The sequence below is a fragment of the Rhinopithecus bieti genome, unplaced genomic scaffold (genome assembly GCF_001698545.2).
Source record: "Rhinopithecus bieti isolate Rb0 unplaced genomic scaffold, ASM169854v2 scaffold_13207, whole genome shotgun sequence".
In the NCBI taxonomy this organism is placed as follows: domain Eukaryota; kingdom Metazoa; phylum Chordata; class Mammalia; order Primates; family Cercopithecidae; genus Rhinopithecus; species Rhinopithecus bieti.
In genome coordinates, this window is record NW_016807866.1 from 1,742,350 (window position 1) to 1,755,651 (window position 13,302).

Below are 13,302 nucleotides of genomic sequence, written 5' to 3' on the forward strand. Positions count from 1 at the left end.
AACTCCGTCTCAGGAAAAAAAAAAAAGAAAGAAAGAGGGAGGGCTGGGTGCGGTGGCTCATGCCTGCAATCCCAGCACTGTGGGAGGGTGAGGCAGGCAGATCACTTTGAACCCAGGAGTGTGAGACTAGTCTGACCAACATGGCGAGAACACATCTCTTCAGAAAACACAAAAATTAGCTGGGAATGGTGGTGTATGCCTATAGTCCCAGCTACTTGAAAGGCTGAGAGGTCGAGGCTGTAGTGAGCTATGACACACCACTGTACTCCAGGCTTGGTGACAAAAAACAAAGGCCCGGCAGGGCCACCAATGCAGTCTACCATAGGAAGGGCTCTGTCTTGACCAGAGCTGCCCTGAAAACAAAGTCAGGCTGACCTGACTCCCATCTGCAGGGACATGCAGAGTTTGAGGGACATGAAGTTTGCAGCTGAGGTCTGGACAGAACAGCACTTAAACTGCCTCTGCAGTGAGTTCCAGAGAGCAAGAGTGCACTGAGCGGTGGGCCCGACTCAGAGAAGGCTGAGCTCTCTGGTGGCAGAGCTCTGGAGCATGTGGAGGATGGGGCAACGCTGACCTGGCCGAAGTTCTCCACGGTGCTCCGCAGGTAGAGCAGCACCTGCTTGGCCGCGCGCAGGACCTGCTGCATGGGGAGGCGTGGCATGCTGGCCTGCAGCTGTGCCTGGATGTGCTTGTTCTGAAGCCCCTGGCTCTCGTAGGCTGCCTGCAGCAGGGCTGTGAAGGAGGAGGCCGAGGGAAGGGCAGGGGGCGAGGGGCTACCCTGTGCCTGCGGCAGCTGAGGGAGACAGCAAAAGGCCGGGGAAGAGAAAGACACATCACCACGGATGAAAACAGTCATAGGCATGGCTAACATACAACAAACGGACGTTTCACAAAGAAGCACGTGCTGGGATAGGACCAACAAATACAGGATCGCATAGCGTTTTCCTTCAGTAGAGTAAGTTCTGGTACCATGTCATGCATACTTTCCTAGAGCATTTCCGCTGACCACATGTGAAGGCCCAGGTCATGCTGGATCTACACCCCTTGGAGAATAAGGCAGGAGCCTGTCCCACAGGCAGGAGCCACATGTGACAGAGGCCAGATGTGAATCACAAGAATCACTAGAAAGGGGGAAATCAGCCTACAGAGGAGTGCGCTCTGCAAGTGGCCTTTGGAAGACCCTCCCCAGAAGCCGCGGGTTGAATATGTTGTTTGAAGGACAGAAGATGGGCAGAACACAGAAATTTCTGGAGCACTTCTGCCTCAAACTGAAATTATTCATTTCTTCTAACGTAACTACCAAGCTGCCTCCTTTATTTACTCCATGTGGCTTATGTTGTATAACTCCATTTGACTTCCTTAGGCTAATACAACCCAAGGCTGTAACATGCCCTGAAACTCGGTGGTTGCCAGTGTTCCCCAGGCCTGCAGCAGCATCAGGAGAATACATGAGAAATGCAAATTCTCAGGCTCCACCCAGACCTGCCAGGTCACTGTGCGGCTGGAGTCCAGCAGTCAAGTTTGAATAGGCCCTCTGGGGAATTCCGACACACCCTGCAGGGTGAGAACCACTGCTGAGTCTTATTCCACAGAAGGTGGACACCCACTCCGAGCATCCATGAGGGGCAGGACAGAACCTCTAATATCTCCACATAAGCTGCTGTCTGGCTATCACTGTGGCCTACATGTGGGGGAAGGTGGCAACAATGTTGTGGGCGAGGGCTCTGGAGCCAGACTACTTGGGCCGAATCCTGACTCCGCCACTGACTGGTGTTGGAACCGCTCTGTGCCTCAGTTTCCCTATATGCATAAAGGATGGCGAGAGTCCCGGCCTACTTCTCAGAGTTGCAGTGAGGATTAAACGGCCAGAAATACATGTAGTACACTTAGTACAGGGCCGGGTATGCCTCCAAAAAACACCCAGAAAACATGCAATCGTTGTTGGCTATTGCTACCAACATCACAAGAGAAGGAGGGTCTAAGCTGTCTGCTTTTTCGAACACAGCGAAAACGAAATGAATGCACAAAAATGCATACCACAGATTTCGTGCCCTGCACAGCACTGTAAATACTCTGCATTGGAGTCAGAATCCCATCACGAGAATGTAGTCCCCAGCAAAAGAAAATACACTTTTTCCTTTCCTTCCCCAGCTTCAGCAGAAGAGACCCTGCTGGAGGCCTTGAGGGGCCACGTGTGACAGCTGAGTACAGTCTGTCTAGGGCCATGCTAAGGTCCACAGAGGAGAGCCAGGAGACAAGCACGCACAGATAACAAGGTAAGGAAAAAAAGGAAAAGGCAACGCTCCTGCCCCAGGCTGAACGAGGAATTAACCTATTATCATTATCAGGGAGCCAGTGGGAAATTTAATTTGGCTGCATCACTGAGTCTTGTGTGTTCAGTTATGTTAGCTGAGCACCAGGGATACTACTTAGCTTCCTCTCTTATGCAGGGGACTTTAGGGTAAGAAATTTCACCCTGCAGGCTGTCTGGCTATCCAACTGCACAGCTGTGGCCCAGCCAGCCGTGACCCCGGGAAGAGCCCTGCACAGAAGCAGTGACCACAGCTGTGGCTGCAGCTCACCCAGGCCTCTCGGGCTTGCTCTGGGATCCAGAGGCTGTAGTATCTGTTAAACCGGGAGAGCTGGTGGCAGCAAGGCACCGGGCATGGAGGCTGAAGCTTGTCATACGCCTGGAGCAGGAGACACAGAGCCAGGGGGTCCCTCTGGGTGTGGAGGAGGTCAGTCAGCACCGCCATCAGATACGTCACAATGTTTTCCGCTGCAAAGGAACGAGATGCATGTGGGAAGAGGCTGGCTGGGCCCACCCTTCTGTGACCTACCAACACCACCTTCTTCCACACACATGCAAGACCCTGAGATATTCATGCAACTCCACGAGGGGACACACAACCACAGGGAAGGAGGTGCTACTACTGGAGACTGTACTAGGCTCTGGTTTTTTAAACATATAGAGCAAAGTCAGACATTTGCTCCCTTTTGCCTGGTCTCTTACATGCCTGGGTCTTCACTCATTGGGAAGGAGGCCCAGGAGTGAAGACCCAGGCATGTAAGAGGCCAGGCAAAAGCCACCTGGGACCAGGACTTGCTAGGTGCTCAGCAATCCGTTTACTCTGCCTCGGCACACAAGCCTCTCTTGTGTGTAGGCTGGGACCACATGCCTGGTGAGTCACTTCCAGGCCATAATACCCCTTGCTTGACTATCCACCCTCACTTCCCTTTCCATGGTGATCTTGGAAGCCACAAATTGAGATGGCATAGCTACAAAATGACAGCAGCCTGAATCCCTGTCCAACTTCCTGGAGGACAGCCAACCAGAAGAGCCACCTGGCCTGTACTAGACCATAGCAAGGTCTAGAAACAGACTCTTATTTACTAAAACTACTGACAAGTCACGGCTTATTTGTTACTGCAGCAAAGCCTGAGTTCTCCCGACCAATCACACTACTATAATCTGTGAGCACTTCCTTGGGTCTAAGTTGCCTGGAAAATCCAACAAGTATGAAGGATTCATCCTTTGCATCAACGTATCAAGAATAAATGTTGACAAAAAAACACCACTGTTACAGAGGCTGTCTGGGCAGCCAGGCAAACACATTATTTCAGACTCATGCTCAAATGACCAATTTCCTAAAAGCCTAGCCAGCCCCAAGATCCCCACCCCTGTGCTCCTAGCTCTGCTGGCTGGGTAGCTATCACCCTGGATATTCTGACCTCTTGTTGCCCTGGATTCTCAGCAACTGATCCCACAGCCCCTGGAATCCCACCTCCCACCCCGCACAGACCAGCCGGCCAGATGCAGCCAGAACATCCTGACTATACACAGGTACCTGCTTCACCACCTGTCCCAAGTAGCAACTTATTCCTCGCTTCCAGGGCCGCAGGGACCACAGCACTGAATGGGAACGTGAGCAGGATCATGTCTTCATTTAACGTGAACCCTATTTCCTCATCCAAGCCTTCACTGCCCTCCACCAGGACATCTACCATGTCGAGAACATCTGAGACAGAAAGAGGAGAATCCAGATGATGTGAAAGCCACTGAAGGGTTTCACTGCAAATACCCACAGGGAGGCAGGAGTAGAATCCATGCAAAAAGAAAAAAGCCACATTCCTCTTGGGGGAGCATTTAATACAGTTTGACCCTGAACAGGCAAGACATTGCCTATGAAATCTTTCATATCTTTGGCTGATAAAATGCAGGATATTCAGCTGAGGTGATAAAAGGTTGAAGTTTCCTCAAGTGACACAAGAAGCCCAGGAACTTTAACCCAGATATTCAGGCAAACAAGCCAAAATCTGAGAGGCAAAATAGTGTGAGGGTTAAGGCACAGGCCAGAGCCAGAGTGCCTGGGTTCAAATCCTGACTTTGCTATGTAGCAGCTGTATGAGCTTGAGCAAGTTATTATACTAAACCTCTCTGTGCCCCAGCTGTCTTATCTCTATATAAAATGAGGAGAATAATAATATCCTTTTCTCTTGGGGTTGCTTATGAGATTTTCATGAGTTAGGACTTATAAAGAGCTTAAAACTCTATCTGGCACACAGTAAATACTACACAAATAAAACAGCAAGTGTTTCCTATTACATGAGCACATAAGGAGACTTCATTTCCAGAACAGGCTGGTCTCTGCTGCAAAGGGACTGTGTGCACTTGGCCTAGGGCATCAGTGCAGTTCTTGTTCTCAATCCTTAACATGTCACTGTGGCTTGGTCTTCAGACCTTTGAGCAGCACAGAACAGAATGGAACATACCGTCAACGTGGGGGATAGAGTGGAACATACAGTCAACGTAGGGGATAGAGTGCAACACACCGTCTATGTCAGGGATAGAGTGGAACATACCGTCAATGTGGGAGATGGGAATGCTCATGTCGTCGGCTTCTTGCTTCATCATAGTGGCCTGCAGCGTGCTTGCTTCTTGGACAAAGTCAGATGCTTTGTCTGTGTATGAATAGGGATTCGCCACCAATGTCAATAAAATCTGGGCATTAAAGAGCCAAGTAGAAAGCATTCAGATGGTCACAGGTAAATGAAAAAGCCGAAAAATGTCACTGGTCAAAATCAAGGGGAGTGACATAGTATGTTCAATCCTGAATTAGAATAATTTTACTATGAAGTTGGGTCTAAACTTTTTGTTGTGGAATTAAAAAAAAAAATCTCCTTTTAGTATAGCACTGCTTTTAATATCACTTTTGGTGTGCCTCTATTCCCCTATGCAAAAACAAATTTCCAAAAGGAAATGAAACAGCATGCTGTAACATATACCTATTTTACAGATTCTAAAGCTAAGATTCTGAAGTCTCAGCAAGAATAAGGAAGTCAGTCAGGCCGAGAAGCCCTTTGGTGCTGGTGCACCAAAAATGCCTCGATTACGCTAGGAAGTTAACGTTCCTTTATGTGGGAAATATGTGCTTACGCGTTCCAGAAACTGAATCACAGTCTCTTTGTTCTCTTCCACGGTGTTCTCCAAATGCTCCAGCCAAAGCTCCAGCTCCTTCCAGGTGTGCTCAAACACCCCCGTGTCCTGCAGAATCTGCCAGGAAGCAGGCACCAGTGAAAAAGTCAGAACCCACTTTCTTTTATTTATTTATTTATTTTTTTGAGACGGAGTCTCGCTCTGTCGCCCAGGCTGGAGTGCAGTGGCACGATCTCAGCTCACTGCAATCTCCGCTTCCCGGGTTCAAGCGACTCTCCTGCTCAGCCTCCCGAGTAGCTGGGATTTCAGGCATGCGCCAACACATCCAGCTAATTTTTGTAACTTTTTAGCAGAGACAAAGTTGCACCAAGTTGGCCAGGTTGGTATCAAACTCCTAGCTTCAAGTGATCTGCCTACCTTGGCCTCCCAAAGTGTTGGGATTATAGGCATGAGCCACCACACCCAGCCTACAGGACCCAGTTTCTGTGGGAGGTCAAGCAGTTTCATTGTGCTCCAGCACCACACGCCCAAGGAGCATGCAGGGGGTGAAAGTTTCATCCCATTTTTCTCTGAAAGTTAGTCTTTCAAAATAATATCCCCATCGTTGAGGGAAACAAAGAAATCATTCTACGCTCTCTCAAAGACAATATAATCTGGCCAGGCCTAGTGGCTCATGCAAGTCATCTCAGCACTTCAGGAGGTTAAGGTGTGAGAATTGCTTAAGCCCAGGAGCTTGAAATAAGCACAGGCAACATAGTTGAGACTGTCTCTACAGAAAATAGTAATTAAAAAACGAGCTGGGTTAGTGGTGGTGCGCACATGTGGCCCTAGTTACTCAGGAGGCTGAGGTGGGAGGATCACCTGAGCCCAGAAGCTCAAGATGGCAGTGCACCGTGATTGTACCAGCGCACTGCAGCCTGGGTGACAGAGCGAGAGCCTGTCTCAAACAAACAAAAAAGACAATAGGATCCCTTCTCTCATGGCTGCTTATCCTTTATCCTCATTTCCTAAATAAAAAGAAGGGAAAAAATTTGGCTGCTACTTAGGAGCCAAACACCTCTGGATTTTCACAAAGACCCAGGTAAATGTGTAAAACTTGACCCCTCACAGCTACTCAACCCTCAGCCTGTATGAAATTCTCCAAGGTCACGAGCCAGTCACATCGTATCACTTTAACGTGGATCTCAAGACTCAGACCTCAAGACTCACTATTTCCAACAGAAGAGAAGCTGGTATGAGGCAGGACTTGAATGTGCAGAAGTGATGAAATGATTTCCCCACATGGTCTGACAGTGGAAACTCAGAGTCTAAGAGGACTCATGGCACACAGCCCTGCAACAGCATGCACCGAAGGAAAGCCTGACTGTCAGTGATCAGTGATCACGAAATCTAGCTGGGGTCAGGTTCACTGCTGCACTACCTGGAAGGAAATGGCAACCTATGGAGGTCAAAACTTAGCCTGCCACATTCTTTAAGCGGCTCAAGAGAGAAGGCTGTAAGTGCAGCAAGGTTATCAGCACTTCAAATAAAAGTGGAAGGTCAAACCTCTGTACCCTAAACATAGTGCATCCCCCAAGCTGTTTGCTGCAGAGCAGAAATGAAGACTAGATGTCCTACTGCTATCATAAGACCTGACACAGCTCTGGAAACATGAGTATCAAGGACAAAAAAAGAGAAGGAAATAAATTCCTATTATTTTCCACTGCCTTTGATGACCCATGTGCTGTGGGTGATGGATTCGGGCAAAAAGGCTGAAAGCCCTGGAGAAGGCTGGAGCCCGAGAAAGAGGAAAGAGGCACTGCCTAATCAACACCAAGAAGCCAAAATGTAGTATTTAGTGAGCCTACAACAAGCTAGAAATGACCTACCTAAAAAAAAAAAAAAAGAAAAGAAAAAAAGTTTCTCCAACGTACCAGGCTGCCTCTCAGAAATGTAGCTAAGCATAAGACACAATAAATTTAACTGCCATAAAACCTTTTATTTTACAACTAAAAACAATCCCAATACCTCCTGAATTCAACAACTGTTAACTAAACACTTACCATCAGGAAGATCTATACAAAATGCTTTTCAGAGTTAGAAACTGGTAGAAATGCTCACCTTCATGATCAGAAGTTTGGTCGATGACTTCAGTTGTAAATGACTACTGGTCACAAACATTTTCATTAGTAAGTAAAACACGGATCGTTCACCTCCAATAATTTCTGCATCTGGGCCTTCCTGGAATTTAAACAATATTACGTATTTTTAATATATATAATTACATATGTAATTTTAATATATAGTTATATATTAGACACATACCATGGGGCCAGGCGTGGTGGCTCACACCTGTAATCTCAGCACTCTGGAAGGCCAAAGCGGGCAGATCACCTGAGGTCAGGAGTTTGAGCCCAGCCTGGCCAACATGGCGAAACCCTGTCTCTACTAAAAATATAAAAATTAGCCAGACATGGTGGCGCATGCCTGTAGTTCCAGCTACTTGGGAGGCTGAGGCAGAAGAATCACTTGAACCCAGGAGGCAGAGGTTGCAATGAGTCCAAATGACGCCACTGCACTCCAGCCTGGGCAACAGAGTAAGACTTCATCTCCAAAAACAAAAAAACAAAACATAACATAACAGGAGCCATCACTTGCTGAACACACAGTATGCTGCTAGGTCCTTACCTCATCTCATTTTAATCACAATTTGGCAGGAAGAGTAGCAAGAGTAAGCACAGGTAGCCGTGTTCCTGTGCTGGAGTCATCCAAGGGGCCCAGCTTACACTGACTCACTGAATTCTCCCAACACCCCTGTGAGGTGGGTACAGCTGCTACCCTATTTTACATGTGGAAACTGAGGCACTGAGAAGGCACCTGGCTGTTTACTGGAAACCAAGGCAGATGCTGTGCTGTCTGGTGGATGCTGAGCAGGAGGGACCCCAGGGCTGTCTGAGTCCGTCAAAACATGTCCTTGTTACTTTCATCAGGATGCCAGTGCTGGCAGAATGGATTGCTTATGCATAATTTATCTTCCTCAAAAGGCTTTTGGGCTTTGAACACAAGTCTTCAACAAGTACATGGAGCTCCAGATCCCCAATCCAAACTCTGTTGAGCCCGTGTGTCTCACTGCAGCCCTTGGCAATGAGGACAACCCTGAACATGGTGAAGTGCTGGTTAGCTTAGGCAAAGCCAGCAGATGTATCTTATAAGCATAAGGTGGGGCACAGGATATAAATTCATACCGGTTCTTTCAAATAACGAGGCCTCTGTCACTTTCCAACTAAATTATCAAGATCCCATGAGCCCAGCTGAGCTGGAGTAAAAACCAACCAGCGATGCCCAAGCCTGTCACCTCCCTAGTATTGGTGACAATGACCTCACATCTCAGTGGAATGGTGGCAACCAGCGATGCCCGAGCCTGTCACCTCCCTAGGATTGGCGGCAATGACCTCACACCTCAGTGGAATGGTGGCAATCCGTGATGCCCGAGCCTGTCACCTCCCTAGGATTGGCAGCAATGACTTCACCTCCATGTACTTGTTGAAGTCATGTGTTCATGTCTTCATCTCAGTGGAATGGTGGCAAGCAGGGCTCTGGGCAGCACCGCCTGTGTCCCATCCTGGACCCACCACTCATGGACAGGACCCTGAAGAAGGTTCTGACACTGTGCCCAGCTGCCTTGACTTTAAGTAGCGTGAACCGAGCAGCCACATGAAGCACCCGTATCCTGCCCAGCACGCAAGTAAGTTCTCAGGAAGAATGATCCTCAGCTACGACGCCGGGAAGCCTCAGTACAGGGACTCAAGGGAGAGACACACAGTCCCAGAGGCACAGCATTCTTAAGTCTTCCTGGATATGTCGCATGTAAAAATGCCAACATACATTTCCATACTATTGGTTCCATGTAAAATCTAAGTCACTAAAAAATAAATCAGCTCAGATTATGAGAAACACTTAGACAATGCTTAATTTTGCTCGATCATGTTCCCTTCTCCTCTTTGCATAGAAATGATGCAGCATCCTGGGCTTAAGCCCAGGGTAAAATTCTGTTGCACCCTGAGTTTCCCTTTATGATTTATGTTCTCCAAAAAGTTCTGGAAGATATTCTATTAATGACCTAGAAAAAAATGCTGGCAATGTCTACTGATTCTTCCACCAGCCTCAATCCTCTTCTGACTTGGTATCTATTCTCACCTCGTCTTTAATTCTTCCAGGATGAGGGTAAAGGAAAAGGAATATATTTTGTTTTGTTTATTATTTTAAAATGAGAAAAATGTAAAACAGTTGAGATAAACAAGAAACTCCCTGGACCCAGCAACAATGTATTTGCAGCAAGGACATGTTAAGCGCCCTATTTTACAAAAGCAAGCTGGTTCCCAGGCCTCCTGGTTCATGCATCAGGACCTCTGCTGTGGGTCTCTCTAAAATGAGAACACTTAACCTCTTCGGTCTTGCCCCATCAGGTTCTGAGCCAGTTAGTAATTCATCAGGCCAAGAAGACACCTGGCCCAGCAGGTTAGCTTAGGGCAGAAGACTGGGAGCTCTGCTTCCTACCTGTGCCTTTAACCACAGAAACTTGCTGGCCGGCAGCTCCAGGGCCACCTTCAGCATGTGGTGCTGCAGAATGGGAGGCACCTCCTCTTGAAGGCCCTGCTCAGAGATGATGCCTACGGGTGAAAAAGAGGCAGGCTGAAAAAAGTCATGTGGACGTGGGTGCCCGGCAATTGCTGCCCTGGTCAAGGAACTCACCATGGAGAAAGAAAAAGGGTGGATGCAAGGTTCCGTTTCTCTGTCCTGTGCTCACCCTCACACAGCACATCTCGCCTGATGTCCCCCCACGCCCTGGTCTGTACAAATCTTTCAACAAAAAGTCCAAATCCCACTTGCCTGAAGAAGCCACACAGCCCACACTGACTCTGAACAGCTGGAATCACTGCACCCACCATGTACCCTCCAAGGGTGGGCTCTCACTAACGTTCTCCCTGGCTCCCCAGACAGCAAGCATTTTGTGGACAGAGACTGCAGCCACCTGCGCCTGAGACTGGGTCCTCATCCTCTAGCCGGCTCTCTGGGTTTCTCCTTTGCTACTAAATACTAAATGGCCACATTCTAGTAAATTTCATATTCCACAGCAAAGAGAACCATTCACCTTCAAATGATTAAAAAGTGAATTGCAGCTTTTGAAAAGGAGTATTTCCATAGCTTATATAAATCCCAAGAATGGTATTTTTGCAAGTCTTCTCCCACAGGCCCAATTATAAAGTGGATCAGATAAACTTTACCATTCAGGAAACATGACCAGACAAGCATTATGTTACTTTTGAAAGTTTGAACCTGACTCAGTGGGGTAAAAGATGAGGTAACTATGTCAAAAGTGTCTCTGCATGAACAGGACGTCCCTTTTGCAGGACGCTTGTTTCTGCTATACCCTCTGCACCCCCGCTTCCTTGAAAAGTGACTTTAGAGTTAATGTCACATGATTGGATTTGTGGGCCATTCATGCCGGTTGCTCAGCACTCGGAAGCTGGCTGGCTTCTTCCATTGTTCTCACTGCTACCAAGTGTTCATCTGATATTTACTTAAGGAAGACCAGCTATTTAAAAAATACTGATGCAAGTACAATTTCTCAGGCTGACGGAGGAGCATGCAGTCAACTGTCCACCAGCCTTCCCAATTCTGGGCTCCAGGGCTCTGCTCTGGTTTATTGGCACTTCCTCCATCTGCACTGGCAGGAACAGTGGTGGCTTGTCTGCAAGCCCTTGAAACCCACCTTTCAGGAGCTTGCTGAAGTCAAAGTTGTACTGCATGACCACGTGGGGGACCACCTTCTGGTAGAGGCATATGACCTGGAGCAGAACAGCTTTCAAAAGAATGGTTTCCGCATCATCTGCGCGCACACACACACACACACACACACACACACACACACACAAAGAAAAAGAAAAAGAAAGAAAGAAACAGTTTGAATTAGGAAACATATTGGTTCTTTGTCCTTGAGCAGCTGAACCAGGTGTGGCACCACATTGCAGCCAACTGCATGCTGTACATTGAGGCTGCAGACAGATTGCTCAGTACCTGGATCTAAGAAGTCAACATGGTAAAAACGTTACAACTGTTCAGAGGGTCTGGGTTAAAACCTCATTTCACTGCTGTGACCTTGGACAGGTTCTGGTCACTCTGTCTCCCTGCGCTTTCATGTCTTCATCTGAGCAACAGGGACGCACAGCAGAGCCTACCCCTGCAGGGCTGCCGTAAGGATGAAATACGACACAGACCTAAGACACAAAGCTCAATGCCTGACCAACAACAAGGCTCTGAGTTCTATCTGCAGAGCGAGAGACAGCACCCCGGTATTGCCGTCCCTGGAAAGGCCAGAGCACATGGCACCCCACACTCAAGTCTTCAGAGAGCCACAGTACTTGTATAAAGATGGGCACATTTCTAACAGATACTGAAATTCAGTCTATGATTCCTCTCCAATTCTTCTCCCTAAGCAAAGAAAGATATAGACACATTCACAGCCAGAGGTGCCTTGAAACAAGAACTGCTCCAGGACTCTCTGGATAGGAGCTATCCTAGGCTGCCAGTGTCAGCTCCGTCCCATGCAAAAGGCAGAGGGGCCCCCTCATCCCTGAGCCCTTACCGCACGGGCGAGCCTCGCAGGCAGCTGGGGGCCCATCGCTCCCTTTCTTCCCTTTCTTGTCATCTGGTTTGGTCTCTTGCTTTTTAAGTGACTGCCAGACCCACACGATAGTGTTCAGGTCTGGCAAAATCTAAAAGGGAAAAAGAAGCAAAATATTAGTTGTATTCAACCACGAAGGGAGACAAATGAACTGAACATACCAACAAGATGCAAAAATCAGGGAGTCGGGTGCGAGTCTACAGGACTGTGTGTAAGAAGGAGACGGAAGAGTGGTGAGAAAACAGGCCCATATCCACTGTAAGCTCTGCTCTGCAGTATAATTTTCTTTTTCTTTCTTTCTTTCTTTTCTTTTTTTGAGATGGAGTCTCACTCTGTCGCCCTGGCTGGAGTTCAGTGGGGTGACCTCAGCTCACTGCAACCTCCACCTCCCAGGTTCAAGTGATCCTCGTGCCTCAGCCACCTGAGTAGCTGGAACTACAGGCACCCGCCATCACGTCCAGCTAATTTTTTTGTATTTTTAGTAGAAGCGGGGTTTCACCATGTTGGCCAGGCTGGTCCTCGAACTCCTGACCTCAGGTGATCCACCCATCTCGGTCTCCCAAAGTGCTGCGATTACAGGTGTGAGCCACCACGCCCGACCATGTTCTGCAGTATAATTTCTAGAACTATACACAGCAAGGATTTGGTGAACAGGCAAGTGCTGATCTTTAAAACAAACCCCCTAAGCCTCATTTACCTGAGCAAAAGGCACTGGGAACAAAGAAAGACTTTCGCAGGAGCAGCTCACGGAAAGCTGCCCTGTGCGACTGGGGCTCTCAGAGCAGCCGGCCAATTTACAGAAGCCTGGCCTTTAGCCATAGGAAGCAAGCGGGACTTCCTGAGCCACTGCATGCCTTCTCACTGGGCCACAGTGTGGTGCGTGTGTGCCTGCAGCCATGGGTGAGGGGTAAGGACACAACCTACCCCACAACAACATCACACGGCTCCTGATTGAACATGAGGTGCCCACCAGAGCCAGAACTCCTGTGAGAGCACACGTGTATCGTCTAAATTCTTACTCTGCACGAGGACTTCTGGATCGTGCTCTGTGACATCACTGCCTATAATCCCAAGTGGCAGGTCTTCTCAGCTGGCCCTCAGCACCCATGCTACCACACTGCCCGCTGGCCTGTCCAACCCTGCAGTTCCAAGGACACATCACTTGGCTTCCACCCTTGAGCTCCCAGAATGGCCTTTTCCA

General features: G+C 48.3%; 1 protein-coding gene across 1 annotated transcript in view; it reads right to left on the reverse strand.

Moving 5' to 3' along the window:
- URB1 (URB1 ribosome biogenesis factor) overlaps positions 1 to 13,302 on the reverse strand; it is a 79,507-nt gene that overhangs the window by 37,172 nt on the left and 29,033 nt on the right. The window contains exons 12-20 of the mRNA XM_017883969.1: positions 12,063 to 12,192; positions 11,190 to 11,306; positions 9,974 to 10,086; positions 7,538 to 7,657; positions 5,438 to 5,554; positions 4,864 to 5,002; positions 3,849 to 4,019; positions 2,583 to 2,779; positions 575 to 793 (exon numbers count right to left, since the gene is read on the reverse strand). Of these exons, the coding sequence (XP_017739458.1) occupies positions 575 to 793; positions 2,583 to 2,779; positions 3,849 to 4,019; positions 4,864 to 5,002; positions 5,438 to 5,554; positions 7,538 to 7,657; positions 9,974 to 10,086; positions 11,190 to 11,306; positions 12,063 to 12,192 (1,323 nt within the window). The remainder of the gene's footprint in view (positions 1 to 574; positions 794 to 2,582; positions 2,780 to 3,848; positions 4,020 to 4,863; positions 5,003 to 5,437; positions 5,555 to 7,537; positions 7,658 to 9,973; positions 10,087 to 11,189; positions 11,307 to 12,062; positions 12,193 to 13,302) is intronic.